Below are 27,279 nucleotides of genomic sequence, written 5' to 3' on the forward strand. Positions count from 1 at the left end.
ATTTAAAAAAAAAAACCAGAGGCAAATCTGTTCAATACAGAGATCCAAAATTGGTTATCGGCCGAGACCGATCTCTATCCAATACCGATACCAAAAATCGTGCTCTCAAGTCTCAGCAACGGCATCATTGTAGTTCATTGGTAGCAACAGTGAAGGGTGGAAGTGATTTCTATAATGGACAATGGAGACAGGATGTCAATTTTCACAACCAGCACTTTCTGCAATTTTGCCTCCTCCTCCCCCCCTAAGTGGATCTGCTGGCCAGAAAACCTCTTTTGCCAAAGAGACATTAAAACCATAACACCCTAACTTTCACCTCCCTTTGAAAATGGTTTGAAATTCCCATTTAATTTTGGACTTAATTTAAACCAAATTTTGTAATTTTTCTTCAACACGGGGAAAACGGGTATTCTCGCAATTTAAAATATCAACCAATGATTTAAAGGATAATGGAACCAAGATGAATTTATTTCATTTCATGAGGCTTTGACACTTTGACAGGACTTATGAGAGCTCCCAGATTTCACATGCCAATGAGTATAAACTCAATAAAAGTTGATTGGAGAGTTGAAGCTTAGAACCAAAACCATGCTCATATTACATCTCCCAGTTTCACATTTTTGTTCCAAACCCCGATGGAGAACAAAAATTCAATTTCATCAGCAAGAGGAGATTCTCTGCCATCGTTTTTACCTTGCCGCTCTCATCCTTGCTCAAGGGAAGAGCATTTACAGAGTATGAGTTAAGCAGTAACATACCATTTAGATCTAAATTTACAGGGTATTTGGGTTTTTATCTGTAACATACCAATTAGATCTATATTTACAGGATCTTTGGGTTTATGCCTGTACTCTACAAAGAAAGAGAGAGGCAAAAACAGCACAAGACATGACACAAACAAACAAACTGAAAATATCAAGGTTGTCGTAGCCAATCTTGTATAGCAGAACGAAAAACGTGATTGGGGATGAGATTCAAATGATCAAGCTTAAGGTTTGTCATGGGTGAAGTGTCATGACCACTACCAAACCATGCTTTCAGAGCCTCTGCTTCGTATGTGAAGCCATCTGCTGCCACTTGTGGGTCTCGCATAATTTCCTGAAATTTCAAATGTAATGGAATAGCAATGAGAAAAAGAAGAGTTTCAACATAGTTGTAGGATTCATTTTGGTGATTATTTTCTATTTGCTCTTCAAATGAAATCTTTTTTTGGCATTTCAACAATTTAGGTCTAATATTTCAGCTCAATTGTGTTTGAAACAGATTTAGATCGGCAACTATTTATTATAAAAAAAAAAATAAAGAAAAGGAAATGTACTAGATGGCAAATGGAAGTGATAGAAAATTTGCAAATAAGGCATTTGCAACTCTTCCAAGCCTAATGAAACACAAAGAAAAAACAAATTGCCTACAATAATAAATGGATGTCTTCAATTTAGAATTCCTAATGCCAAAAATCAGCACCATCAGACCATCTTAAACTACCTTGTAGCATCTTGTCTTTAGGAGCTTTCTTCCATCATGTAAAATGTATTTGACAATCGGAAATGATCAATAGTAAACAAAACTCTTTTACTATTATTATTATTTTTGTTGTGTGTGTGTGTGTTTATTTACAAGAATAAACCTCTGAAGGCGCTGATTTTTGGCATAGGAAAATTCATAGGATTTGATTTATAATTCATGTTCATATAGAGTACCCACATGCAAATTACCAAGTAGCAAACTGACCTGGAGAATGGGGCAAATGAAATAGGACGGAATGCGGCAATGCTCCCCTGATGCCAACCTAGAAAATGACAAGGCTCCGCAACAAGCCCCCATTGGCTCAAGCAGCCTCCACACCTCTGCTTCAAGGGTTGGTCTGTTCTTTTGGCTCATCTCACAACACCGTAATGCCAAGTGAGCCAGCTGTCTGGCCTGCACATACGGCCAGTTGCCTGCCGATGCATCCAGCACTGCATTTAAATTGCCCTTCTCAAGGGCATATTCAACTTCCTTCACTATTCCCCTGGCCGGTCTGCCTGTTAACAGCCTCAGCACTATGATCCCAAATGCATACACATCCGACTTTGATGTTAGTCCTCCAGTTGCCAGAAAGTCCGGGTCCATGTATGAAAAGGTGCCCTTTGGGCTTGTTATACAGCTTAACGTGGAGGGATTTGAGTTCTCAGGACGGCGGATCAAGCGGGAGATCCCAAAGTCACCTAGTTTGCTGACAAAATTGGCATCGAGGAGGATGTTGGAAGGCTTGAGATCCCCATGGACAATGTTGTGAGGCTTGTTGGAGTTGAGGAAGATGAGAGTCGAGCAGACCTCAATGGCGATGCGTATTCGAGTTTGCCATGAAAGAGGGGGAGTGTCATCCTTAAGAGCAAGCCGATCTTCGAGGCTACCATTAGGAAGGTACTCATAGATAAGTGCCCAAGCATCTGGGCAAGCTCCTATAAGAGTGATGAGGTTTGGATGCCTCACTCTACTCAATACATCCACCTGAAAAAGCCATTCAACATCACAAGCCTAGCAGAAGACGCAAACAGAAGGATGGACTCTTTAAAAAACAAAGATTGAAGCTCTTGCACACTATTGAAGATATTTTATATCTACCTTGGAAAGTGCAATGTATAACTCATACCTGCATCAATGGTAAATTTTGCACCAAGTCCAACTTGTAAGTGCCTCAGTTGTTTTATAATTATTATTATTTTCTATACAGAATGAATTAAAAATGAGAACAAAAAGCTTATCAGGAGATAGGTAATGCAGCACAACATGATAGAACACAGTGACATGCCAGGCTTAGTTGGGACTTCGTAGCCTAATGATCCTGTTAGAACATCTTACATGGGATGACCCCATAGTGGAAACCTGCACGTAAAATAAAGGGCAGGAAAACCAAATAAAAGTTTTTCTGATAGCTCTAGCTCTACATGGGATGACCATCAATAGCTTTTTCGTTGTGCTTCTCAAGGTGGATATCACATTCTTAGTCACACACACACAAAATTCAAGAGTGCTCCCACTATGATCATTCCTTTATGGTTGGAACGACACAACTCAGGGATGGGTCCACTGTATGGAAGCAATCACAGTGGAAGCTTCTTGCATGTTTTTCATGCAATTAGCATTTCCATCTATGCCTTTTTGCTACATCAAACACCTGGAAACCATTTTTTTTTTTTGGCAAGGCAGTGTCATATAAATAATCTAGGAAGAGGTTTTCTACCCGATCAACTATGCCAGGTGGCAGATCAGTAGACGTACAAATTATGTTGTCATGCTGCCTGATACCAAGGGAACTTCACCCACAAGCATTATAACATGATACACAATCCACAAGCCAATTTGCCAATCACCACCTAGGTGAACAGTAAACATACTGCAATGCATAGGAGAAGACTCGAATTTGAGTAATTAAAGTTGAATGCCACAGTGTGGTATCATGCAATGATCCATAATTCGCAGTGCTCCCTTACCCCTAGAATGTACCAACACCGCAAAAAAGGTTTCCACAGACCACAAGCCAATTTTGGTTGACATTCAAACAGTTGAAAATTAAAAGACCTATTACATGGTGGACCATATGAATTAGGTATGAGATTAAACAAATGACCAAGCCCCATAGTCCTCCGTACCCGACGATTGGAACGGCCAGATCAGCCTTCCATAGTTTAGCTGAAAATAAAAGAGAGAAGTGTTCACTACATGGTGAGCCATCCAGTTGTGATGGCCAATGAAAATTTGATACATGGGTAACAAAGAGGTGCCTTGGATATCTAAAGTTGGGATAGGCTAAAGCATGGTTTCAAGTATCGAGATTGCTTGTGGCCGATCTACTGATCTGATAGTGGTGCCGAAATTATAAATTTTTCAACCAGGATCAACCAAGTGGGTCAGGACTGTCTGGTCAAGATTGGGATCAGATAGGGATCAGACTAGGACTGCCTGTGACTGATCCAAGTCATGTTCCGAGTTTTAAATTCTAGGGCTAAGCAATCCTCTACATGGCAGAAACAATGTCGGCCTCCATATAGATATTCCTCTGTAAGGCTCATTTTACAGGTGAAATGGATGACACCAGGCAAGTGACATTAACTCTCCCATGGATCATCCATGTACTGCCATAGTGCCATGTGGCGAGTCATGAAACATTAAATGACACTAGGGACCTTTTCCCAAAAAAATACGACCTTTAGGAGGATGCAACATCAGGGCCACATAGGGGGTCTTCCATCCAATGAGATGCATGTTAGCATGAAGTTATATAGCATGTTCGTATGAGAAATGCACCAGATTTACCTCTTGTTGAAACTCTGAGCAACCTCCCAAGTTATCAGAGTGCAACATCTTAATAGCTACAGGTGTTTGACGAAGTGTTCCTCTATAAACAGTCCCATATCCCCCTTCTCCAATCTTCATGGATGGATCAAAGCTGCAAGTGGCTCTCTCAATCTCTAGGAAGGAGAACTCAGAAAAAAAGTGTGGCCTCTGTGAGGTGGCAGCCTCTTCTTCCCTAGTTTTCCTCAACTCCTCGGCTTCTCTAACTGCATCATCTCGCTCTCTGAGTAGCTCATCTCGTTCATTCCTGATAGTCACCAAGAGTTGCACGGCAGAGCAAATCTTATCTTCCAACTCTTCTACCATCTGATCAGAATCAGCAATTTGACTCTCCAGTTTTGACCTATGTTCCTGGGCAATCCAAAGTTCTTCCATGACCTGGTCTAGTTGTATCTTCAACTTTTCCAGTTCTTGCTTTTCTTTCCAAAGTAATACTTTCAGTTCTTCCCTTTGTTTCTTATCCTTCTCAAACAAACTTTCTGATGCTTTGGCCTATAAAAGAGTAGCATGACTGTTAAAAGATTATCGGATGTTGTGTACTTGAAAAGAAAGTGCAAATTACAGACTCCTCAACCACAAAGAAATATAAATATTTCACAGGCATAACCACGACAAGTGCTTCTAGTGACGTTTAGCACTTGAGAATCTAACATGTGGCAGGACATCTGGACATGAATAGATAATGTAATAGAGTTATAGAGGACCATGCCATGTTGCAAGACATGGGTGGATGCATGTGATAGAGGACTTTGTACCCATCCCACTAATAAAATTTTAGCAAAAAAATTAATAAAGCTAGTATATCAAATTTTAATGCGAAGTTTCACAAAATAAAAAATTGCCACAAAGAGGGAAATGGAATATAAAAGTATAAAATGCTATCTTTCGATTCTTGAGCCACTTTCCTTACTCGTTTTGGGCTGAAATTCTACTAATGATCTGGGCGCAGGGTCCTCCATCACATACATCCGCTGATGCAGATTCATCACCCAATAGGGCTTGTTTGCTTAGGAATAAGTCTAGGGTTAAGTTACATACATGTTAGGCCTTTGATCCCATGGTTTTTCTATGTAATAGGTCACTTTTATGGGCCTAAAATATGGGGAATTAGGTTGCATATGGGATTAGTTGTTTTAGTTCCATACTTAGTTTTATTTTGGTGTTTTGTTCATAAATTGGACCGGTTCAACCAATGATTCAATTAAGTGATTTTAGTAGTTTTCTTTTAAGTGTTTAGTGGAACTAGATTAGGACTCTGTTTTGAGTCTATTTCAGTTTCCTATTCAATTTAAGTTACCTAATAGGTTAAGAATTAGGTTAGGCCTTTCTTTTTTAGTGTAGCAGTCTATTTTTGAGTCTTATATATATGGTTGTAAGGGGGGCAAGTATTGAAGACGAATTTTGATACTAATGAAAAGCTTTTGCTGCTCTTCTTCTCCAATGAAGATTTTGTCTTGTGTTTGATCAAAGCTAGTGAGATTGGTGTTTGATCCGATTGGACGCTTTACGGTGGGAAGCCCGGGTGGTTTGTTGGTGGGATTGGTGTTTGATCCAATCGACACCTTGCGGTGTATTGCCCTGGTGGTTCTTTTGAAGCTTTTTTTTGGTGTTCTTTGTGCAAGATTCAATTTTTATTCAAGTTCCTCCATCAACAAGCTGCTACCAATAATTTTCTGCCATTACAAGTAAGTTGGAAGCATCCCCATCCCCATTCTTCTTCTTCTAATCCTCTAAACCACCAAACCCTAACATCCCCTCCATCACTGAACAACATTCCCAGAACCTAAATTCTGCCCAAACCTCCCAGCAAAATCCCTCCTTTTTTAGATCAAACTCTCCACCCCTGCCCCTATAGCACTTGATCCAAACCTAGCCCCATCCTCCCACTCTAAACCCTAGATTTCTCTATTTTACACTTTTCAAAAACAAGAAACCCTAACCCTAAATTGCTGTTAATTCAAATCAGCGTACTTCCCTCTATTAAAACATCTCAGGACCTTCACTGATAGACTCCCGTACCTTGACTTGACATAACCCTAACCCTAACCAAACCTAACCCTAATTTCACCATAAACCCTATTTTGACCTAGCCGATTCACCTATTCATAACAGATCCTGGTTTATTGGCTCCTAGTTGTTCTCCTACAAATCTAGGACTACATTATCCACCCATGTGAACCATATGGCAGGTGATAAAAGCATTAAACATCACCATGAACATCCAATTAAAAAAAAAAGAAGAAGCAAAAATAACTATAAACGGCTAAATGTCAACAGGCAATATTGGTGTTTAGTTTTTCCATTACTAAAATACCCTTCATTATCAGGAAATCTTACAAAAATACGCTGAAAAAAGTGGCATAATGTATTTCCCTATAGCTTAGCAAAAAGGGAATCCAAGATACTTGGGCAAGGAAAAGTAATATTTTCAAAAAGGGACCAGGTAAGCTTGTTCAGACCCAGCCATTGACTATCAGCAAAGTGAATGATCTGATCAGCTGACCCAAGAGTTAGTTCAGGATCCTCTGCTAACGCTGGTTCCTACTAACATTTCCCTAGTGCTTGGAAAGGCATGAAAAAAAAAATTGTATACGGCATGGAGGGATGGGTTATAAAAATATGGGCTCTGGTGTTTTTAGCCTGATCCTGTGTTTACACTTTTTATATCTCTTGAAGGTATTAGCAAAACATGAGATGTAACCAGCACTAACAAAGGATCCTCTCCCCAAGGGTGTCAATTATCGGTGTTGATCAGTGTATCAGAGAGGGTAATTTTAAGAGACGTAACAGGGAGATGGAAAATATGCTAAAGATACGTATGGAAACACTTAAGAAAACATGGATATACTTAGGATACATGCAAATACAGTTTTGAAGCATAATACACCTTAAATAAGCAGAAATTAGGTACAAAAGACCCAATATCCACCACATGGCAGATCCGTTAGAGGCCAATTATTGTGTAGAAGTAAACCCCATGATACCATGATTACCTGTCAATTTTGAACTCAATCCAAGTTGGCCATGTGATTCATTTCGAAGGATTATATTGGCAATCTAGAGTATTTATCTACTAGGAAATCCTTTTGCCTGCCAAATCTTGTACTATGCCTCAATTTTATGACCGAAAAAGCCTTTAATGTCGGGTTGGGCCTACTGGACCAGAGGAATATACACCAGATTTTATGAATATATTTAGCTTGGGCTTTATTTAGGCCATATCCTTGTTTAACCCATATATATAATGGCCTTTATACTATAAGACAACTACAACAACAACTACTCAGCTCCCAATTAAATGGGGTCAGCTACAAGGATCCTAGCCCTCCAATCAGCTCTATTCGACGACATACATGATAGAAGGTCTAAGCTATGCATGCCTTTCCTCACCACTTCTCTACAATTGGCTCTTTTAGATCCTTCAATCTGAATCAAATCACTCCTCTGTACTGGAGCATCCCAAGTCCTCTGTAGAACATGGCCATGCCACCTCAAACGACTTTCCCGTTGCTTATCATGTATCTGGGCTACACCCAAAACACCTCTAATATGGTCATTCCGTACTTTATCCTTCCTAGTCTTGCCACACATCCTCATCTCCGTATACTTAGTTTATCTATATGACACTTCTTAACAGCCCAACATTCCGCACCATACATCATAGCAGGTCGAATGACAGTCCTATAAAATTTTCCTTTTCAGTTTTAAAGGAATACGTCGATAACACAACACTCCAGACGCACCTCTCCACTTCATTCATCCTATTTTAATCCTCTGAGTAACATCATCCTCTATATCACCTTTTGCCTTTGATCAATAAGACAAAAATCCCAATTCAGAATGTTAGGGTCTAACCTAAAAGAATGCCCGAATATTCATTATTTTCTTTAATGTTGTAGCATTTACTGTGCCTGACTAATATATTGACTCTTTTGTCCCAGTTGGCTCATATTCCAGCTGAGAAGCCTGAGATCCCTCAGGGAAGAGGCGATCTATGAAATGGAAAGAAAAACAAAAACAAAATGATTAACTCTTGATTCGTTGATGGAGGAGGAGGTTGGGACTGCAAAATTGTGGAATAGAAAGATACAGGAATCAAAAAGATAAGAGGGAAATTAGGAAACAAAGAGAAATCAAGAGATGGGAAAATGAAGGAGACTGAGAGAAACCAGGAAGATAGAAAGAGATTGAAGATTGAGATCTTCTCCTTCTTCTGTTTTCTGCAAAGCACCTCGAATCTGAAAGAATATCCCAGAGTTTTCAGTGGGGAATTCACAATCTCCTTTTGTTGACAAGGACCCCCTCCCGAATCGGGTGATGCCACACACCTCTTGTGAGACTTGGTCATCATTGAAGATATCGCCAAGCAAGGATTCAGTACCCCCGCTAACTTGCAACATCCCACAATGAACGGGAGAGTGATGGGACATGTGTCAAGCACCAGCATTACCAAACTTATTACTTGATCCTCAACTGAAGAAGATTGTGAGAAAATGAGTAAGTTTACCTTGCATATAGCCTCGAGAGCATTCTTCTTAACTCTCCTATACCTAAGAGATTCTTCAAATGCTTCACATCTAGAGTTCTCAGCCTCCACCAAGGGTTCTTCCAGTTGATAACATATGTCAGCTTTCATTTGTTCTTCCTACTATAATCCCATGAATTATTTAAGAACTTAGATGAAGTAAATCAAATTCAATTCCTACAACCCAAAAAAAAAATTTATCCAAAGCCTGGGCTTAGCTGAAGACGCATGAGGCTTGATACATTAATATGCCACAGTATGGTCCAGGATTTAGAAATAGGTCAAACCCAGCCCAGATATTCTAGGGCTAGGCGTGGATCAAAGATTTGAGGCCCAAAATATAAATGGGTTGGTCCTCAAATCAACTTCCCAGCCCAGGAGCACCCTTAGTTTGGACGGGAGAGTCATATCTGGCAGGTCACACTTAGGAGCAAGAATTTGGCTGCAGAGGAGAATGGGTGCCGAGATGGTGCCTAGGTGATTAAACTTAGGTCTATGCTTCTTTCTAAAAACAATGTCAAAATCCCAAAAAAAAATAAAATATAGTATTTTGTATTTACATAATTTCATATTAGACTTTATAAAATAGTGTTTTGTAATATATTCAGCCTATCACTTTTGCATGGATCTTATTTTATGAGTTCTTCTATTTAAAATTTATGTCCTATCAACCGTCTACAAGGGCATTCCCTGTAAGTGGCGCCCCCGCATTGACACCCGGATGCGGTGTCAAGTAGGCAAGGGTTCTTGTACAGTGGACAAGTGCAAGTAAAGAAACACGTCCATAAGCATAGAATTAGATTAGCTTCTTCGAACATTGTTTCCTTAACAGGTAAGAGTATGGAGCTGATAAATGTTATGAGGAGAAGAAAGATTAATATTGCATGTATTCAACAGACAAGATGGGAGGGTAAAAAAGCTAAGGTGTTGAACGACTTTAAAATTTGGTATATGAGAGGCCAAAGTAATAGAGGTGGAGTGCGTATTGTAGTGGATATAGACCTTAAGAATGTTGTGGTGGGTGTTAAAAGATCTGAAGATAGGATCATTTCCATCAAGCTGGCGTTGGAGAAAGAGGTTGTCAATATAATCAACACTTAACACACCTCAAGTAGGATTGGATGAGAGTAGTAAGTTTCAATTCTGGGAACACATGGACGGATTAGCGCAATTTTAACAAGATTATTATAGTAGTAAGACTCAATTTTGGGAACACATGTGCATCATCTAACTTACGTATTGGGTTAGCACTCCCTAGCAATAGCAGGGTCTTAGAGGTCATGGGATTGATACTTCTACTCACCACAGTGGAGTTTAAATATAATATAGGGAAAAAGAACTCTGTCCGGGAGTGTGGCCTACACCACCACTCCCATGAGTCTACCTCTCTCCTCCCTATATAAAAACACACCAATGCCTCCTTGTCTAAATGAGATAAACTATACTTAACAGAATTCGTGCTTTGATACCAGCTGAACTCACATATTGGGAGAGATCGTAGAGGCTATGAAGGCGTTCATGGAGGCTATGGAGGTGGAGCGAGGACTGAGGAGGGGACCTCAATTTTAGACTTTGCCATAGCTTACAATTTATACATTGTGAACACCTTTTTTGAAAAGGGACAGGAGTATTTGATTACCTACAAAAGTAGGCAACGTACCAGCCAAATAGATTTCTTCTTAACAAGAAGGTCCAATAGATTGTTTTGTAAGGACTGTAAGGTTATATCTGGGGAGAGTCTAACCACTCAACATAGATTGGTGGTCATGGATATGTACTGCATTTCGCAGAATTGTAAGATCAGGGAGCCTATTTGCCCTAAGATAAAAGAGGTGCAGATTAAAAGGAGATTCTTTGATTTCATTTATGGATAAAGTGGCCAAACAAGGAAAGTGAGACCTTGAAGGCGACACTAATTCGATGTAGAACGAGATGATGGCTTGTATTAAGAAGGTTGCTAAGGAGGTACTAGGGGAATCAAAAGGTAAACATCATGCCCTTAGGGAGTCTTGGTGGTGGGATGATGAGGTCCAAGCAACCATTAAGACTAAGAAAGCTAGTTTTAAGACATGGCAAAGGACTAAGGAGGAAAGGGGTAGCCAAATAAGATTACCACATGTGATGTCACATGCCAAAAATAAGAAGAGTTATAGAAGGAAAGGGAAGCAACTGAATAAGAGTTTCCATATGGTGGGGAATCTCTTATATTGGTCAATATAGAGGGTCTTAAAAGGTATAAATCTGTCAGAAATGAATCTAAGAGATTGTTGGGAATGCAAATATGATGATCTTTATAACAATATGAATACAAAGAAGGGGAAAAAGCTTTCTATAAGACAGCCAAAGCAAGAGAAAATATGAGTAGAGATATCAACCATGTTAGATATATTAAAAGTGGAGATGATAAAGTATTAATAAGGGATGAAGACATTCCGAAACGATGGCATGAGTATTTCTGCAGTCTTCTAAATGAAGACTCTTCAAGTAATAATGCCACAAAGGGCTGTATTACTCATCGTGACACCATTTGTCGTAGTTATATACGCAAAATTAGGGTGTCTGAAGTCAAAGAAACTTTAAGAATGATGAAAGTAGGCAAGATACCAGACCCAGATGGAGTCCCAATCGAAGTACTGAAGAGCCTAGGAATATGTGGTTTAGCCTGGCTAACCAAGCTGTTTAACAAGATTTTGAATAAAGAGAAAATGTCGGATGAAGGGAGGAGAAGCATTGTGGTCCCAATTTACAAGAATAAATGTGATATTCAGAGTTGCAATAACTATAGAGGCATAAAGCTAATGAGCCATACAATAAATTTATGGGAGAGGGTTATTGATATCCCCTGAGAAAGGAAACTACTATTTTGGAGAACAAATTTGGCTTTATGCCAAGTAGATCCACAATGGAAGCTACATTCTTACTTAGGAGACTCAAGAGAAGGAATAGAGAAGGAAAGAGAGATCTTCATGTGGTCTTTATTGACCTAGAAAAAGCCTATGATAGAATCCCTAAAGATCTAATATGGCACATTCTAGAGAAGAAAAGGGTACCATGTAAATAGGTAGACATAATTAAAGATACGTATGATGGCGTGGTGACTAGCGTAAGATCTATGGAGGGTCAAGGTAGTGAGTTCCCAACTATGCTTGGGCTATATCAAGAGTTAACCTTAAGCCCTTATTTGTTTATGCTTATAATGGATGATTTAACTAGAGACATACAAGATGAGATTCCTTGGTGTAAGCTTTTTGCGAATGAAATTGTGTTGGTGGATGAGACAAAAGCAGGGATTAACGCCAAGTTGGAGTTATGGAGATCTACCTTGGAATCAAAAGGTCTTAAGATAAGTAGAACAAAGACGAAGTACATAGTATGCAACTTTAGCCACATTATAATGGTTAATGAGGGGGTCCATATTGATGATAAAGAGATACCTCAAAGTGAATATTATAGATATTTGGGCTCTATCATAAATAAAGAAGGCGATATAAAGGATGATGTTTCCCAGAGAATTAAAATAGGAGGGATGAAGTGGAGAGGTGTAAACGACATACTGTGTAATCGGCATATTACTTTAAAACTCAAAAGAAAATTCTATAGAGACTGCCATATGATGTAGTATCACTTGAATGGTTGGACCACGATGATAGGCTTTGGAAACCCAAACTTAAACAGAACCGGTCCAACCTGGGATTTTGGTCTAACAAGCAGTATATTAGTTTATTTATTTCAATCTTTTAATTGTTTTGGGTTGACTACGTAGGAGTTAGATAGAGTTTGAATTGCAATTATTTTTAGTTTCAGAGTTAGAATAAGAGGTTTGTTATTTTCTTCTTTAAGTACTTGCATGTAACCCAACATTGGAGATAGTGAATTGAATAGAAGATTATTGGGTTTTGCTTTGTGAGTGTGGGATTGTGTGAACTCTTTCCCCTCCCCTGCAACTCTGAAATCCTATCTCAAGGTTTTCCATTATGTTATCAGGCCCGCCACCACCATACGACCGGCTATGATGTATGGTGCAGAATATTGGACAGTTAAGAAGCGACACGTAGATAAACCAAGTGTGGAGGAGATGAGGATGTTGAGATGGATATGTGGCAAGACTAGGAAGAACAAAGTACGAAACGACCATATTGGAGCTGAGTTGGGAGTAGCCCCTCTAATAGAGTCCTAGATTGGTAGGAGACCAACTAGAAGCCAGTAAACTAGGATCTGTTTATGAACAGATGAATCGGCTAGTCAAAAATAGGTTTTTGGTGAAATTAGGGTTAGGGTTATGTCAAGAGAGTCTATCAGTGAAGGTCCTGAGATGTTTTGAAGGATGGAAGTGTGTAAGTTTGAAAGGGCAGCAACTTAGGTTTAAGGTTTAGGGTTTCGGGGTTTGGAAAAGAGGAAAAGAGGGGGATCTAGGGTTTAGGATGGAAATTTGGGGCTAGGGTTTGGATTGATTATTCCTAGTGTAGGGAATGAAATTCGATTTAGGTATGGTGTGTTTCTGATGGTCGGATTGGTCTGTGAAGAATTTGGGTAATGGGATGGTTTCAAGAGATAGGTGGGAAAATTAGGGTTTTGGGGTGGTTTGGAGGATTAAGAGAAGAAGATCAAACTTACTATCATTGCAAAGAAATCTTGGCAGCAGCTTATTTAGTTGATGTTATTGAATTAAGATTGAATCTTGATCTTGAACTTGAAGGAGATCTTCAAAGAATTGAAAGAAAACTTCGAAGAACCACCTAGGCTTCACACCGCAAGGTGTCAATTGGATCAAACACCAATTCCACCAACGAACCACCCAAGCTTCCCACCGCAAGGTGTCAATCGGATCAAACACCGATCCCACCAACATTGATCAAACACAAGACAAAAATCTTCAATGGAGAAGAAGAGCAGTAAAAACTTTTCATTAATATCAAAATTCGTGTTCAATACTTGCCCCTCCTTACAACCTTATATAAAAAATTCAAAAATAGACTCCTACACTAAAAAGTTAAGGCCAAACCCAATCCTTAACCTATTATGTAATTTAAACTAACTAGAAAACTGAAATAGACTCAGAACAGAGTCCTAGTCCAGCCCCACCAAACACTTACAAGAAAACTACTAAAATCATTTAAATTGGACCAGTGTTTCAACCGGTTCAATTTAAAACAAAAAAAAAAACATTAAAATAAACCAAGTATAGAGCTAATTCCGTATGAAACCTACGTACCCCTACTTCAGGTCCATAATAGTGACCTATTACATTGAAAACCCATGGGATCAAAGGCCCAACATGTATATAACCTAACCCTAGACTTATTATTCCCATCAAAACAAACCTCTTTTGGTGATGTATCTGCATTACCCTATGCATGAGAAGCTATGAGAGAGTCATTCGAGGAGGCATAAACATGACGTCATGTTCAACAGAGGCCTTGGGATGTTCTAGTACGGAGGAGTGATTTGATTCAGATTGAAGGATCTAAAAGAACTAAGTGCAGGCCTAAAATGACCCTAGGATAAGTAGTGATGAAAGACATGCATAGTTTGGGTATTGTCTCAAGTATATCCGCGAATAGAGATGATTTGGAGGGTAACAATCCATGTAGCTGACTGCCAACCCCATTTAGGTGGGATAATCCTGAGTTTCTGTGGCTGTTGTTGTGCTCCTTTCTTTTTATTATTATGTTTAATTGTTTTTGTCATTGCAAGGATCCATGTAGCCGACCCCGTTTAGTTGGGATGAAGCTGAGCTGTTGTTGTATTTACATAATTTCCAATTAGACTTATCTCTTCATAAGATTAAAGACAACCCTTATAATGCATATCCAATCAAGATTCTAGAGGACTAATTGATGAAAAGGAAAACACGCATACCCAGTTAAAAAAAGAGAATGCATACTGATTTCTGATTGGTCAAGGAAATCTAAACAAGTAGAAAGCATACAGCTCTAGCAGAGAAACTTTAAAGTACTCCAGTAACAGCTAAATTGTACACATGGTAAATTAATGCAAGGAAAAACACTTGTGTGTGAGTGAGAGAGAACTAAGCTGCAAATTTTGCCCCTATATTTTCCTTTTTATAATTTAAAACAAAACCAGATATTCCCTTAATACCTCTCTGGATGAACATTTAGCATTATAATGTAGCATTACAAAATTGAAAAGAATGATTTTTTGTTTCATTTTCAGATCATGTCAATAGTATGTAGTTGGGAGATGGCCTTCTAATTACAGCCTAAGTAGATCCAAGTGTAAATGCCTCAACTTGTTGAAGTTACTACACAGGTTTACAAAATCCCAAGCTGTTAATGTGTCCTACACTCCAAGTTGAGGTTCAAGAACTCAAATGGTTGGATATATCTGCTGGATGTTAGGGGGATGAACTTCAAATATATACATTCATGGGATATTATATGCATGCTTTCAGCAATGAATAATAAATCATACATACCAGTAAGAGCTCATTTGGAGTAGAAGAATCAGAAAGATTTTCTTCATATTTACAAAGTGAGAAAAATTCCGTCCCTTCTTCACTCTCATCATCCCTCACAGTTGAGTTAAATTCTACAGTGCCAATCACATCACTTGCAGACCATGATGAAACCTCTGAAACCTGAGATGTGCTCCCGTTTAATATCCCGATGCCCTCACATTCACTCGCAATCCCCTCTGCACCTAACTGGCTCTGTGGTGCTGTTGCCATTACTGTAGTCGCTCCAGGGAAAGAAAATGACTTGATTTTTCTTCTAGAGATGCCACTCTTGGCAGTTCTAGCTCTTCGAAACAAGTCCTGGAGCCTTAATAGATGCTTTTGTTCCCTAGGAGGGAATCTAGATCTCAAATGCTCTGCCTCGCTAGTTACCATGGTTGGACTGGCCAGTGGTGGAATGGTGGCCTGCTCTTCACTTCCCTCTAAGTTACCTTCCCTGTGTAGGATTTTTTTTTCCACTATAAGTTGTCATGATCATCAAAACTTATAATGCAAAGAGAGAGGCAGGCGCTTCTGACGTAAATAGATTATAAGACAAGGATTTTCATAATGGGCTAGATTCATCATCCTACGCGTTAGGTTTTTTGGTTATATTTCCCACTGGTTGAACAGCCCATATCAATGAGTAGGTGAGCCTTGGAATACGGTGCAAATGATTTCTCACACTCTTTTCTGCAACTAAATAAATAAATATCGAAATTCCCGAACTTGAATAGCTTGAAGAGTGGGAGGGGGAAATGCCTACCTTGTGTAGATGAGGCAGTCCTTGCAGACAAACCATATATGACAGGAAACATGTGCTTTTTCCCACACAAAGATTGCTTTCTTGGACTTGAGCTCTGTCATTCTCCTGCAGTATGATGGAGCATGGGAAAGTGAGTTAGCAATATGAAAGATGTGAGTTTAATGGGGTTGGCAATGTTAGTTTTTGGAGGCATCTCAGATTCACCAACTTGTCAACTTCAAATCCATAAGGCAATCCAAATAGATAGTACCTAATTCAATATAATAAATAAATGCTATTAATTCTCTATGGAACTGGGCCATGAGAACTTTTCTTTGGCACAATTCGGATGCCAGCCCAAATTGGCACATCTAACTACCAAATACTTGCTTTGCCATAATCTTTGAGCCTTATATAAAAAACAAATCAATCAAACAATTAACATTTAGCTCTAAGTAATACAATTGTGATTCTCTCTTCAGCCGACCAGCAGTCTGATCTTTAGCATGCTGCGTCCAAATGCAGTCTGCTGGCCAAACAATCAGAATTCATGGATCTGTGCAACATGTGTATTATCTCATGCTTGAAGATCATTACCCAGAATATCCCAGGACAATATCATATACTGGCTCCTTTAACAAGGGAGTATGTATGAGAATTGTAATAACTATTTAACAATGATCACATTGACGAAGAGCTTAATAACTTCCTCTCTCCCTCACAGACACAATCTTTCTTACAGTGTATCTACATATCCAATTAATTCTTTCTTAAAAGAATTAAAAAGAAAAAGCACACTGACATGACAATGAATATGAACAGATTGTAAATTTCCATGTATATTTCATACTTTGAATAGTGCTTGTCTGCTGCTGCACCCATTACAAGTTTTTTGATCCTGTGCTGACTGATGAGCTCCACAATCCCTTTCTCAATGTTGTCCATTTCAATGTCTATTTTTTCCGCCCTTACCTATAAAGGTAAACCATTACGGTCAATAATCATTCAGAACGTGAACAAATTGGTTCCTTTTTTCCTCGAAATAAAGGTCCATGATACTAAATACAAAATTTATTTGTTTACAATGTTATTGAAAGTCAACAGTTAATGTGTGAAGAGCGGCTACTGGCCAGAATTGCTGCAGATCAAGCCATTTAGTGGATTTGATGTCTTTTCACACATTAAATTTGATCACTAATACAGAAGCATCCTATTGTTTTATTGCACACTACAACTACAGATATTGGCAGGACATACACTTAAAACATCAATCAAACAAATAAAGCTAAAGAATGCAAGGAGAAGAAGAAGCAATACCCCTGCTTGGAAACAAATGTAAAGGTACTCATTTAGAGCAACATGCATTTTTTCCTTTTCAAGTTCTCGGTATGCTGCGATTTCTTGTGCTTTCAGTGTGTTCGCCGGCAATTTCCCACCTACTGAGACCCAGGGAAACAAAACAGAACAAAATTAATTAACACCAAAAATAAAAACTAGAAGGATACGATAAAGAGGAAAACCAATAATTCATTAGAATTGCATAAGAATATCAGATTTCCCTGTGCCATTTTAGTAAAGAGAGAAGTGATTTCCAAAGCATCTATACTCACTCCAAAAAATAAGCCTGAAAATCACTATGGTTCTGTCTCAAATTTAGTCCAATCAACCCACAAGGTTCAATGAAACTGCAGATATGATTGTTTCCCATTTTTCTTTACTATGTTCAAATTTTATTTTATACTCTTTGCTTTCGAAGCACGACAAAGATGAATGAATCTCAACAGAGGATCAGATTGACATGTTTGGGGGGATTGGAAATTTCAAGCTTACTCAATGGAATCATCTGAGCTGGCTTATGAACATGGAGGATGCAGATCTTCCTCCCTCCTGAATTCTTCAATGCCCATGACAAAGTCCACTTACTCTCCTTCAACTCTTTCCCAAGTGCCACAAATATCGTATCTTCCTCTACACATCGGTATTCCTCTTCAATCTCTCCAGAAGTATCCATCAATCCAGGAATACGAAAATAATGAATTTCAAACTGTCGAAATCTGCGCTGTAAGAGCAAGGATAAGACTCACGACAGCCATGAATAAAGCATACTACTAAGGATCTAGTCCAAGTAACCTCTCCCACGGATTCGAGCCCAATTCTCTGTTTCGAACTTCTTTAGCAACAGATATATAATAAATGTCTCAGTTCTCCGTTCTCCCTCCCTCTGTTTCTGCCCAATCACTCTCAACTCTTCATGAATTCTTCGATTAAAACCCTAGTTTCTGTGAAAGGGATAGGACTCTCCTCATATGTAGAGAGACTTCCTGAATCCTGATGATTAGAACCTTTTCCTGTGAAAATGGGTGTTTGTTTCAGAGCTCGAAAAGGAAAGTAAATAAATAAATAAATAGATAGAAATTGGTAAAGAAGAGATTAGAATATTGGCTTTCCGTCGAGTCTATCTTCATCTCTGTCTCTTTCGTCGTGAGTTTGACACACTCTTTTCTTTTGTTTACTCTGAAAACTCCTCGAAGTTTCCACCATAATGGTACTTTTATGTTAAATATATGTCCATATGTTTTGTGTTAAGAGGAGTCATACGTTAATACGTATTGTATAATTGTTCTTTCTTATATGTGTTTTAATGCGTCAGATTTTTTAAAAGTATTGTTATCGGCTTAGTTCGTTTAATTGTGGTACGTATTTGTATCCATTTTATTGTTGTTCTCGAATTTACTAACTATGGGTAGAAATCTTTTTCCCAAATATTTATTAGTATAAGGGAGTGGATTTTCTATCTGGCATCATGGCCTCTGCTCCAATGGGGGTTGATCATAGTGTGCATCGGAGCATCAACAAGGATGAGATTTTTACATTCACAGGGCAGGATGATCATTTTGCCTCCCTCTGCTTTTGAGTGTAAGCACCACATTGTCAAGCAAACTTCTTTTTCCCAAATACTTATAATAACTAGAGTTGGGTCGTGTATTCTGGTTGAATGAGATCAGAATTAGTTGGATTTGATTCACAGGTCATATTTAATATTGATTCATGCTTCGGAATAGGGGTGTTAAAGTTGGCCTGCATTGGTAGGCCCGACTTGAACTAACTAGTTGAAGCCTGGGACTAGCCTAACTGAGTGTTAAACGTGTTAGGCTCGAGCACTAATCGATTGGTAATCAGGCCTTTCAGTGCAAGGTAATGGCCGGATGGTCTCCCCAGCGGATCTGACTGAATATTATGACAAATTGATAACCGACCATTTATAGCATGATTAGTTCGTTTAAGTCAATTTAGCTTGTTTATGGACCATTTATAGATTGATTAGTCATTTAGCAAATTTAAAGCCCGATTACAACTTCAGCATGATTATGGACCGGTAACTAACCAAATGAATAGGAATGGTAGATGTCGACGAAGCGTGTGTGTACCTGTGTATGTTGTAACTCTTGAACAACATATGAGAATTGACAATTGAGAATTTTATCAAATGTGAATTAAGTCATTGGTGAAGTTGAATATTTGAAATTCAACAAACCCTCTGTTTTCTTTCTCTTTTGTGAAATAATCGATGTAAATGATTTTTGTATCATACAATGAATTCTTTTCCTATATTTCTTTCATTTCTACATATATGAATTTTACCAATCACTAATATAATGCCAGACCCTAGGGGTGTCAAACGGTCGGTTCGGCTCGGTTTCGATCGGGCTGAATCGGGTTTCAGTCTCGGAATGGTGAGACCAAAACCAAACTGTTACGAAACTTTGGTTTTTGGTCGGTTTCGATTTCGGCCCGGTGCGGTTTCGGTTTATTTCGGATTTTCAATATCGGGTTAATACCAGTTTATATCGGTTTATTTTAGGGTTTGAACCACAATGAAATCTTAAATTCATAATTTGTAGTGATGAAAGATTCAATAAAAACACTTCAATTCACCTTTCCAAGTAATATATATATACAACAAAAAATAAGAAAAATGGTTTGATGTGTTCATCAGTTCATGTTGTAATTCAAACAAAGAAGAATAAATTATATGGGGAAGAATATAAGATAATTAATATTCAAATCAATGGATAAATAGAGTTTGTAGCGAAATCATTGTTACAAATCCTATAGTTATTTATCATTAATTGTAAGAAGAAGATAATTAAAATTGAAATAAATGAATAATCACTAAGAAGATAATTAATATTGAAATTACAAAAAGAACGCTACTATCAAATCATTTTGGACAACCAACTAATTTTGTATAATACAGAGGGAGATCAATGGAAGAAGCATGGTTACAAATCAATTTCCTTTTTTTCAACCTCATGCTCATTGATTTGTAACAATTCCTCTTACAACCCAAAAATTGCTCACTAATATTGAAATCAATAGGTAATGAATCCACCTATTCATAACTTTATACTCTTATGTTTTTTTATCGGTTTCATTCGGTTCAGTTTTCGGTTTGTTATCGATCGGTTTGGTGCGGTCCAATTTTAAGCCGGTCTTACAATACCCCAGTCCAAAACCAATCCAATAAGCATCGGTTTGGTTCGGTTTGGATTTTTTGTTGATTGGTTTTAATGGTTCGGGCTAGGTTTTGACACCCATACCAGACCCTTTAGGTATGGGGGATGTAGAATGTGAGCCAGGAGACTTAAACTCAAGACCTCCTGATAGCAATGGGCCTTTACGCACCACTAGCTATCAAATGGGTTAGGCTGACCACCCAGACCCTTTAATCTAAGCATACAAAACCATCTGAATTTATTAATGTATTCTATTTTTCTCTTCCTATTTTTTTATCAAATTTATCAAATCAAGTTCTATCAATTCATTTATAGATTAAATTGAGACGTCATTCAATTTTGTGTCAAAATATAATGTAATGCAAGGGGCGAGCCAAGATCACGTTTACTACATACATGAATGTACAATAACGGCTCCCAATCATTGAGATGAAGTGGATTTCATCTGAACGACTGTGAGCCGTTCTCATACATTCACGTACTTGAACGTGGGTCCAATAAGGAGCAGCGTCTATTTGCCTTTATATAACAGATATGACACGAATATATAATATTGATCAAGAGATGTTGAAGTTCCATAAATTATTTGCATGGTGCCTAGGATCATCAACCATTGAGAGAAAAAATAGAGTGAGCATGGGATAATAAGTCCATATTGATCCGATTCAACCAATACGATCCTATGTCAATAATCAGTAGTTTAAGTAAAAGAACAAGAGTATTTAGATCAGAATTGTGATTCGGAACCCAATCCGTCACCTCACGAAATTCCTTTTTCTTATAATCTCAGCCGATGACACTCTTTCACATCTCTCGATATCTCTTCTCTATTTTGATTAGGGTTCTCATTGAACCTGCAACTACGATTCTCTAACCACAACAATTGATGGAGGGCATCAAAACAAAACACATTGTCATTGAGGAAGACGATGGTCTGGGAAGAGAAAGTAATGGAACCAAGAGATGTGTTCCGTTCGTTTCAACGGTGCTTAATCCTTTTCTATCTCTTATCATTTATTAACAATTAGGGCAAATACTCTCTGAATGGCTGAACTAATTACTAATATGTGTGGGAATGTTTTGTCTTTGGGGGATGTGTAAACTTACATAGGAAAACTGTTCGGTGTTTTGGAGAGTTCCCATTATTTTAATCTCTTATCGAGGATGGGTGGCCGTTGTCCTTTTTCTTGTTGTTTTATTTTATGGTTGTGCGGCTTTCCACTTTCACTTCTGTAAAATCTGTTATTTATTGGAAGAAAAGGAAAAACTGGTCTGAAAGTACACTGGTCTTTAGAGAATATCAAAATCTTTTTATTTTTTGTTGAAGTGTAAAGGATTTTGAAATCCCCTGGAATATTATAGGTGGCAATTCCGGCCTAGTTCAAATTGTTTTACCAGTTCTGCTGGATAGGTTATTCTGGTTTGGGCCTTCTTGTTAGCTTGTTGCAGGAACAATTTATGGCACTGATGTCATTTAAGCTTGTTGCCTTCAAGTGGTAGAATAGTCCAAAGTTCACTCTTCAACAGTTTTTTCTTTTCTTTTCTCCCCTATCTAATTACGTATTACTTGTTATCTTTTATTACTTCATTCTGAATATCTGAACTCTTGACTTTACATACTTTACATAATTTGATGATTTAAAGGTTGATGATTTTAAGACTGTTCGTTTCCGAGAACTAATGAAACCAGAGGAGGATGTTTTTTGTCTGATGGTGTAAGTATCAGTGAATATTTCTTTTGCTTTTACTGTTACTTCTAACTGTTAGAGTACTTGTTCTAGTATAAAATTCTCTCATTCATTCCCTTTTCTCATTATGAAATTGTTAGGTCAAAGCATGACACATATGATGATATTGTCAAAAATATTGTTGGCAAAATTGGAGGTTCGTGTGATCCATCCCACATTTCTCTCCCAGTCGATGACTGTGATAGTACACTGCCATATTTCCCATCAGTTGCGTGCTACAAGGAGGTAGGTCATCAACCTGGAACCTGATTATTTTTTTTTGGGTTTTCATGTCCTTGTATTCTGTAACCCTTGAATGGTTCAATTCTCAATTGGAATTATTTTTCGACAGATTCCAGATATCTGGTATTATGATAATTATGGTGCCCCTTTTGATGAGGTGAGTGTACAGATCTCAATGGTCATCTGCGTGGTCCTTGTTTCCTCTGACATTTTGTTTGTTGCCTTTTTCTCTCTAGTCTTTAGAGGTGTATACATGCTATCCTTTTTCTGTACTGCTAGGTCCTTTCTTATTGGGATAAATGGTGCTTTTTTATTTATTGGTTTAGAGAATTCTTCAGTCGGCATACTTCTTTTGGATAAGATTCTCTACAATCAGTTAAGATGCTATCCTAAAGATGTAAAAGCGTATTGACCTTCCCAACGATTTGAAGTAATATCAATTCAGTTTTTTCTGAATCTGTGCTGTTATGTATTCAGTAGTGTAGTCTTTGGATTCCAAATGAAAGCTAAGATGGATTCCTTAGTAGAAGACCGGATTCTCTTCACGGTTTTGGTGGATTCCTGCCCTGTTCTATCAATGCTTCTATTGTCTATTAGATCTAGCTCCATATTATGTTCATTTCGACAGATTCCAGATATCGGTATTATGAAGAATTGAATATCCCTCTGCCAGAATTGGAAGGTTTGCAAAGGTGCTGCAGACATATCAGGAACTCAAATTCCACTAGTTATTTTTCAACACAATGATGTTATCTTGGCTGCATTACGATGCTCTTGAAGAACCACCGCAGTAGTTCAAATTTGGCAATTACTGGACATAGTTCAGGAAGTTATAATTATATAAAACCTGCTTGCGCATGACACTGAACAACTTTTACTGTTTAACCTCATGAACAGTAGAATGTTTATATATGATATAATAAACAACTGAATTAGCTATTATGCGTGCAGCATTTCTTATGCTTTTTAGTCGTGTTTGTATGAGTATGGGATCAACTGAAGAATCTAGGGTATGGCGGTATTCTTTGCGGTAAAATGGGGGATTTTAGCTATCGGTTCCCTCTAGGATGAGAGGAAAGCTGCTTTTAATGTAGTTCTAGATAGGAAAGGTCCTACTAGAGGCCAATTAACCAGGGTCCAATGATAAAGGACCAAAAGGCTGCTGATTCTGCAGTTCCAATGGAACAGAGTAGGAGTTTTAGGTCAAAACTAGGGTTAATTTTTTGGTGGAATATAGTTTATATATTTCATATATAGAGGTACCAAGCTTACTGAAGTTAAGATATCTCAGTGGACAATAGCAAAAGGTTAAATCAAATATAGACAAATCAATATCAGTTTCAAAAGTAACAATTTAACTCTGTTGCCATACCTAAAATAAATCAGGTCCAGTAAGAATGAACTGTAATAGAGAAAAATATAGAAAACAAGGAAACATTAAAATTCATATTTGAATTTCAACTATTTAATATTGTCACAATTGTTTCCTTCCACTGACTTCCTCATATCCATATACTAATTGAACGAAGAAAAGAAAGAGAGAGGTGAAACCTGATTTGGACTGGGGTTTGGGTCGAGTGCTAGGGAGAGTGTGGGGAAGATTCGGTTGTAGAATGGGAGGTTTTGGCTGGTTGAATAAGTCTAGACAGATTTTGGTCTTTTGGGTTTTAATGGGGATGAGGGGGGGATTAGGGTTTAGTTGAAGGTTTGGGGGTAGAAGACTAGAAGTAAGGATTGAGTGTAGGTAGGGCTGTGAGGGTACTGTGGTTGAAATTTGATGATAAACTAATGGGGAAATTGATCTAAATTGGGAAATTAGGAATTGGTGGAGATAGGATTAATGGAGGTCGATTGGAGAATGATTAGGGTAGACTGTAAGGAATTAGGAGAAGAAGATAGTTGCAGAAAATTAAATAACTCACTGGTTTTGAAGATCAACAGCAGTAGGAGCTTGAGAATTGATTGAAGAGGACCTCCCGATCATAAGTAGATGCAAGGAGTCCACCAGCCCTTCACCTTGAGATCCACAAGGCAGCAGCACTCATAATTGGAGCAGAGGAGCAACAGCAAAGGCAGCAAGCTTCAACGAAATATTTTTTTAAACTTTGAATATGTGGGGGAGCCTCTCCCACGATTCTATTTAATAATATGGCCTAAGCCAATTCCTAATACAAGTTAGAAACCTCCTTTAGAAATCTTGGAGGATTATAATATGAAGTTTAAAACAAATTAAAAGACATAAAAGAGAAAGACCTAATTACCCCTATTGACTTAAAACACTTAAAACTCTTAAAATAGCTGAGATTCCTCATCAACCAATAGGATATAAGATCCTACTAGCCAATAGGAGCTCTTCACTTAAACTAACCCAATTGAACCAATTGGATGCAACCAATTTAGGCCGGTTCAATAACAAAACAGAAAATAAAACCAAGTATAACTGAAATAAACTAAGTATAGGTTATACCAAGGCTCCTGCTATAACCCTAGGTTTAGGGTGGCTTCTTCAATTCGAGGAGGCTTGGATCTACATCAACTCTCCCCGACTTAGAATATTCATCTCCGATGAATGGGTGAAATCCATGCAACACTCTTGCAACTTGGAGTTGAGCTTCTTGACATCATGAGTAGGAGTCCAAATGCTATGTTGTTTAGAAGAAACCCGTCCACGAACTTTGTGACGAAGAGGGGGAAGCAACATGTGGGCAACAACTTTAACACTTCCCGGTCAGAATTCTGTCGAGGCTAGAACAGTAGGAATATAGTCTTCAAGTCGTGGAGTCTTTTCCTCAAAGAACCAAGGGGGCATCACAAAATCTATGTGTTCAACCTCCATAGGGTCTTCAATGTTAACACCCTTCTCATCGAGTTCCACCTCTTCAAGAGCAGCAACTTGATCGTCATTGTCTTCCTGTGAAATGCTCTCAATTACCTCTTCACATTCAGCCACATCATCCATGAAGACTGGAGTAATAATATGAACGCCTCGAACATCACCACCCAAATTTTCAAAGTAACCATCTAAGTCTTCATCATCAAGAAGGGGTAATGCATATATACCATGCTCATCATCAGAGATCTTCTCTTCCTTTTCAGCCACATTAACAGGTTTATGTTTTTGTGGGCATTCATTGGCATGGTGGCCTAAATCATTGCAGTGATAACACCTGCGGGGGTCATTACTAACCATAGGGGCTTTGCCCTTGTTGTCCACACGTGAGGAAGCTATAGGACGAGAAGTACTGCCATTTAAATAGCTTGATCGTGTAGGGCCAGCACTAGTGTTGGTACACTTGGGGGCTGGAAAGTAGGCTTTGGTATCTTCAGTGGAGGAATCAACTTTTATTCAATAACTCTTCAGCCTTTAATGCCTTCTCAAAACCGTCCCGCACATCTCTGACATCAGCTACCCCAATACCTCTGATAATATCATCCCTTAATCCTAGTTGAAATCAAGATAACATCTGAGTAATACTCTCTGTCGTGCTAGTGCGAGAAGAAAGAGCATCAAACTTCTGCATATACTCAGACACAGTCAGGGTTCCTTGGTGTAGGGAGTTGAACTGATCTTGCACTTGTGCTCTGTAATGCCTGGGCAGATATTTCTACCTCAAGTCATATCTCTTATCAGCCCATGCACTAGGTGCATGGCCATCAAGCTCCATGTCCCTCTCTGCAATTCTTCACCATTCTCGGGCAGGGCCAACAAGCTTGGTACATGCTAATCTCATCTTCCTGTCTTCAGGCAAGTCGTACCAATCAAAATAGTCATCCAGGGCAGCAAGCCAATCATAGAATACTTGAGGATCATGATTCCCATCGAACTCCTTTAACTCGAGCTGCACCTTCTGAGTGTCATACCTTCGATTGGAAACTTCATCAATAAAATAGGACCTCATGTACTCTTCAAAATTTGGTCTCCTAGGCTCTTCTCTGCTTCTGTTCCTGTCTTCTCTAGGCTCATCTCTGTCATATCTGTCATGTCTATGCCTGTCTCTATGATCCCTGTGTCGTTCCCTGTGATCTCTGGAGTGATCTCTGTGATCTCGGGAATGATCTCTGTGAACTCTGGAGTGATCCCTGTGATTTCGGGAATGACCTCTGTGATCCCTTTCTCTTCCCAGATTTCCATGTACTTCTGAATTCAATTGATATCTATCTTCGAATAAGGGATTGTTACTGTCCCTATTATGTGCAACTTGTCTTTGTTCAATTTGTAGCCTTTCAGCAATAGCTCTCTGGTCAGCTCTAATTTCCTCAGCAGAGGTCTTCTGATCAGCATTGCACTTCTGAAACATCTCTAACATTGCTGCCATAGGGTCGGGTGGGTGTGGCAGCACTGTATTTAGCACCGGATTGCCATGATGATCCATGGCTTTGATACCAAATAATGTAGCTATAGATAGGGAAAGGTCCTTCTAGAGGCAATTAACCATGATCCAATGATTATTCTGCAGTTCCAATGGAACAGAGTAGGAGTTTTAGGTCAAAACTAGGGTTAATGCTAGGGTAAAAGGTGAGTGTGATATATGATATGATGGGCAGGTTTAAAGGAAGCTAATGGTATAAATTTTAATAGGTCTAAACAAAATCTAAAATTCTGGAAATTTTAGGGTTAGGGTTTCGGGTTTTGGGAGAGAAGGGGGTGATGGAATATAGGGTTTAGAGTGAGAGATTTGGACTGGGTTTTGGGTTGAGTGCGCTAGGGACAGTGTGGGGAAGATTCGGTT

The 27,279-nt window shown here is 38.5% G+C and overlaps 1 protein-coding gene across 1 annotated transcript; it reads right to left on the bottom strand.

Moving 5' to 3' along the window:
- Positions 1-639: 639 nt before the first annotated feature.
- LOC122640575 (U-box domain-containing protein 33-like) lies at positions 640-18,132 on the bottom strand. The gene is made up of 9 exons (XM_043833796.1): positions 17,893-18,132; positions 17,380-17,501; positions 16,913-17,034; positions 16,084-16,188; positions 15,300-15,774; positions 8,846-8,983; positions 4,300-4,830; positions 1,732-2,493; positions 640-1,098 (listed from the first exon to the last, which is right to left on the bottom strand). The coding sequence occupies exons 1-9, from the start codon at positions 18,071-18,073 to the stop codon at positions 916-918; spliced, it is 2,619 nt and encodes an 872-aa protein (XP_043689731.1). The 5' UTR covers positions 18,074-18,132; the 3' UTR covers positions 640-915.
- Between the last annotated feature and the right edge of the window lie 9,147 nt (positions 18,133-27,279).

Source organism: Telopea speciosissima, chromosome 1, assembly GCF_018873765.1.
Source record: "Telopea speciosissima isolate NSW1024214 ecotype Mountain lineage chromosome 1, Tspe_v1, whole genome shotgun sequence".
NCBI classification, from domain to species: domain Eukaryota; kingdom Viridiplantae; phylum Streptophyta; class Magnoliopsida; order Proteales; family Proteaceae; genus Telopea; species Telopea speciosissima.

Excerpts from the sequence above, each read along its gene's own strand:
- LOC122640575 (XM_043833796.1), bottom strand. The coding sequence starts at position 18,073 with ATGGATACTTCTGGAGAGATTGAAGAGGAATACCGATGTGTAGAGGAA. Across the intron at positions 8,984-15,299 it reads CTCCAAATGAGCTCTTACTG|GAAGAACAAATGAAAGCTGA; the intron begins GTATGTATGATT and ends GGATTATAGTAG. Across the intron at positions 1,099-1,731 it reads TCATTTGCCCCATTCTCCAG|GAAATTATGCGAGACCCACA; the intron begins GTCAGTTTGCTA and ends TTGAAATTTCAG.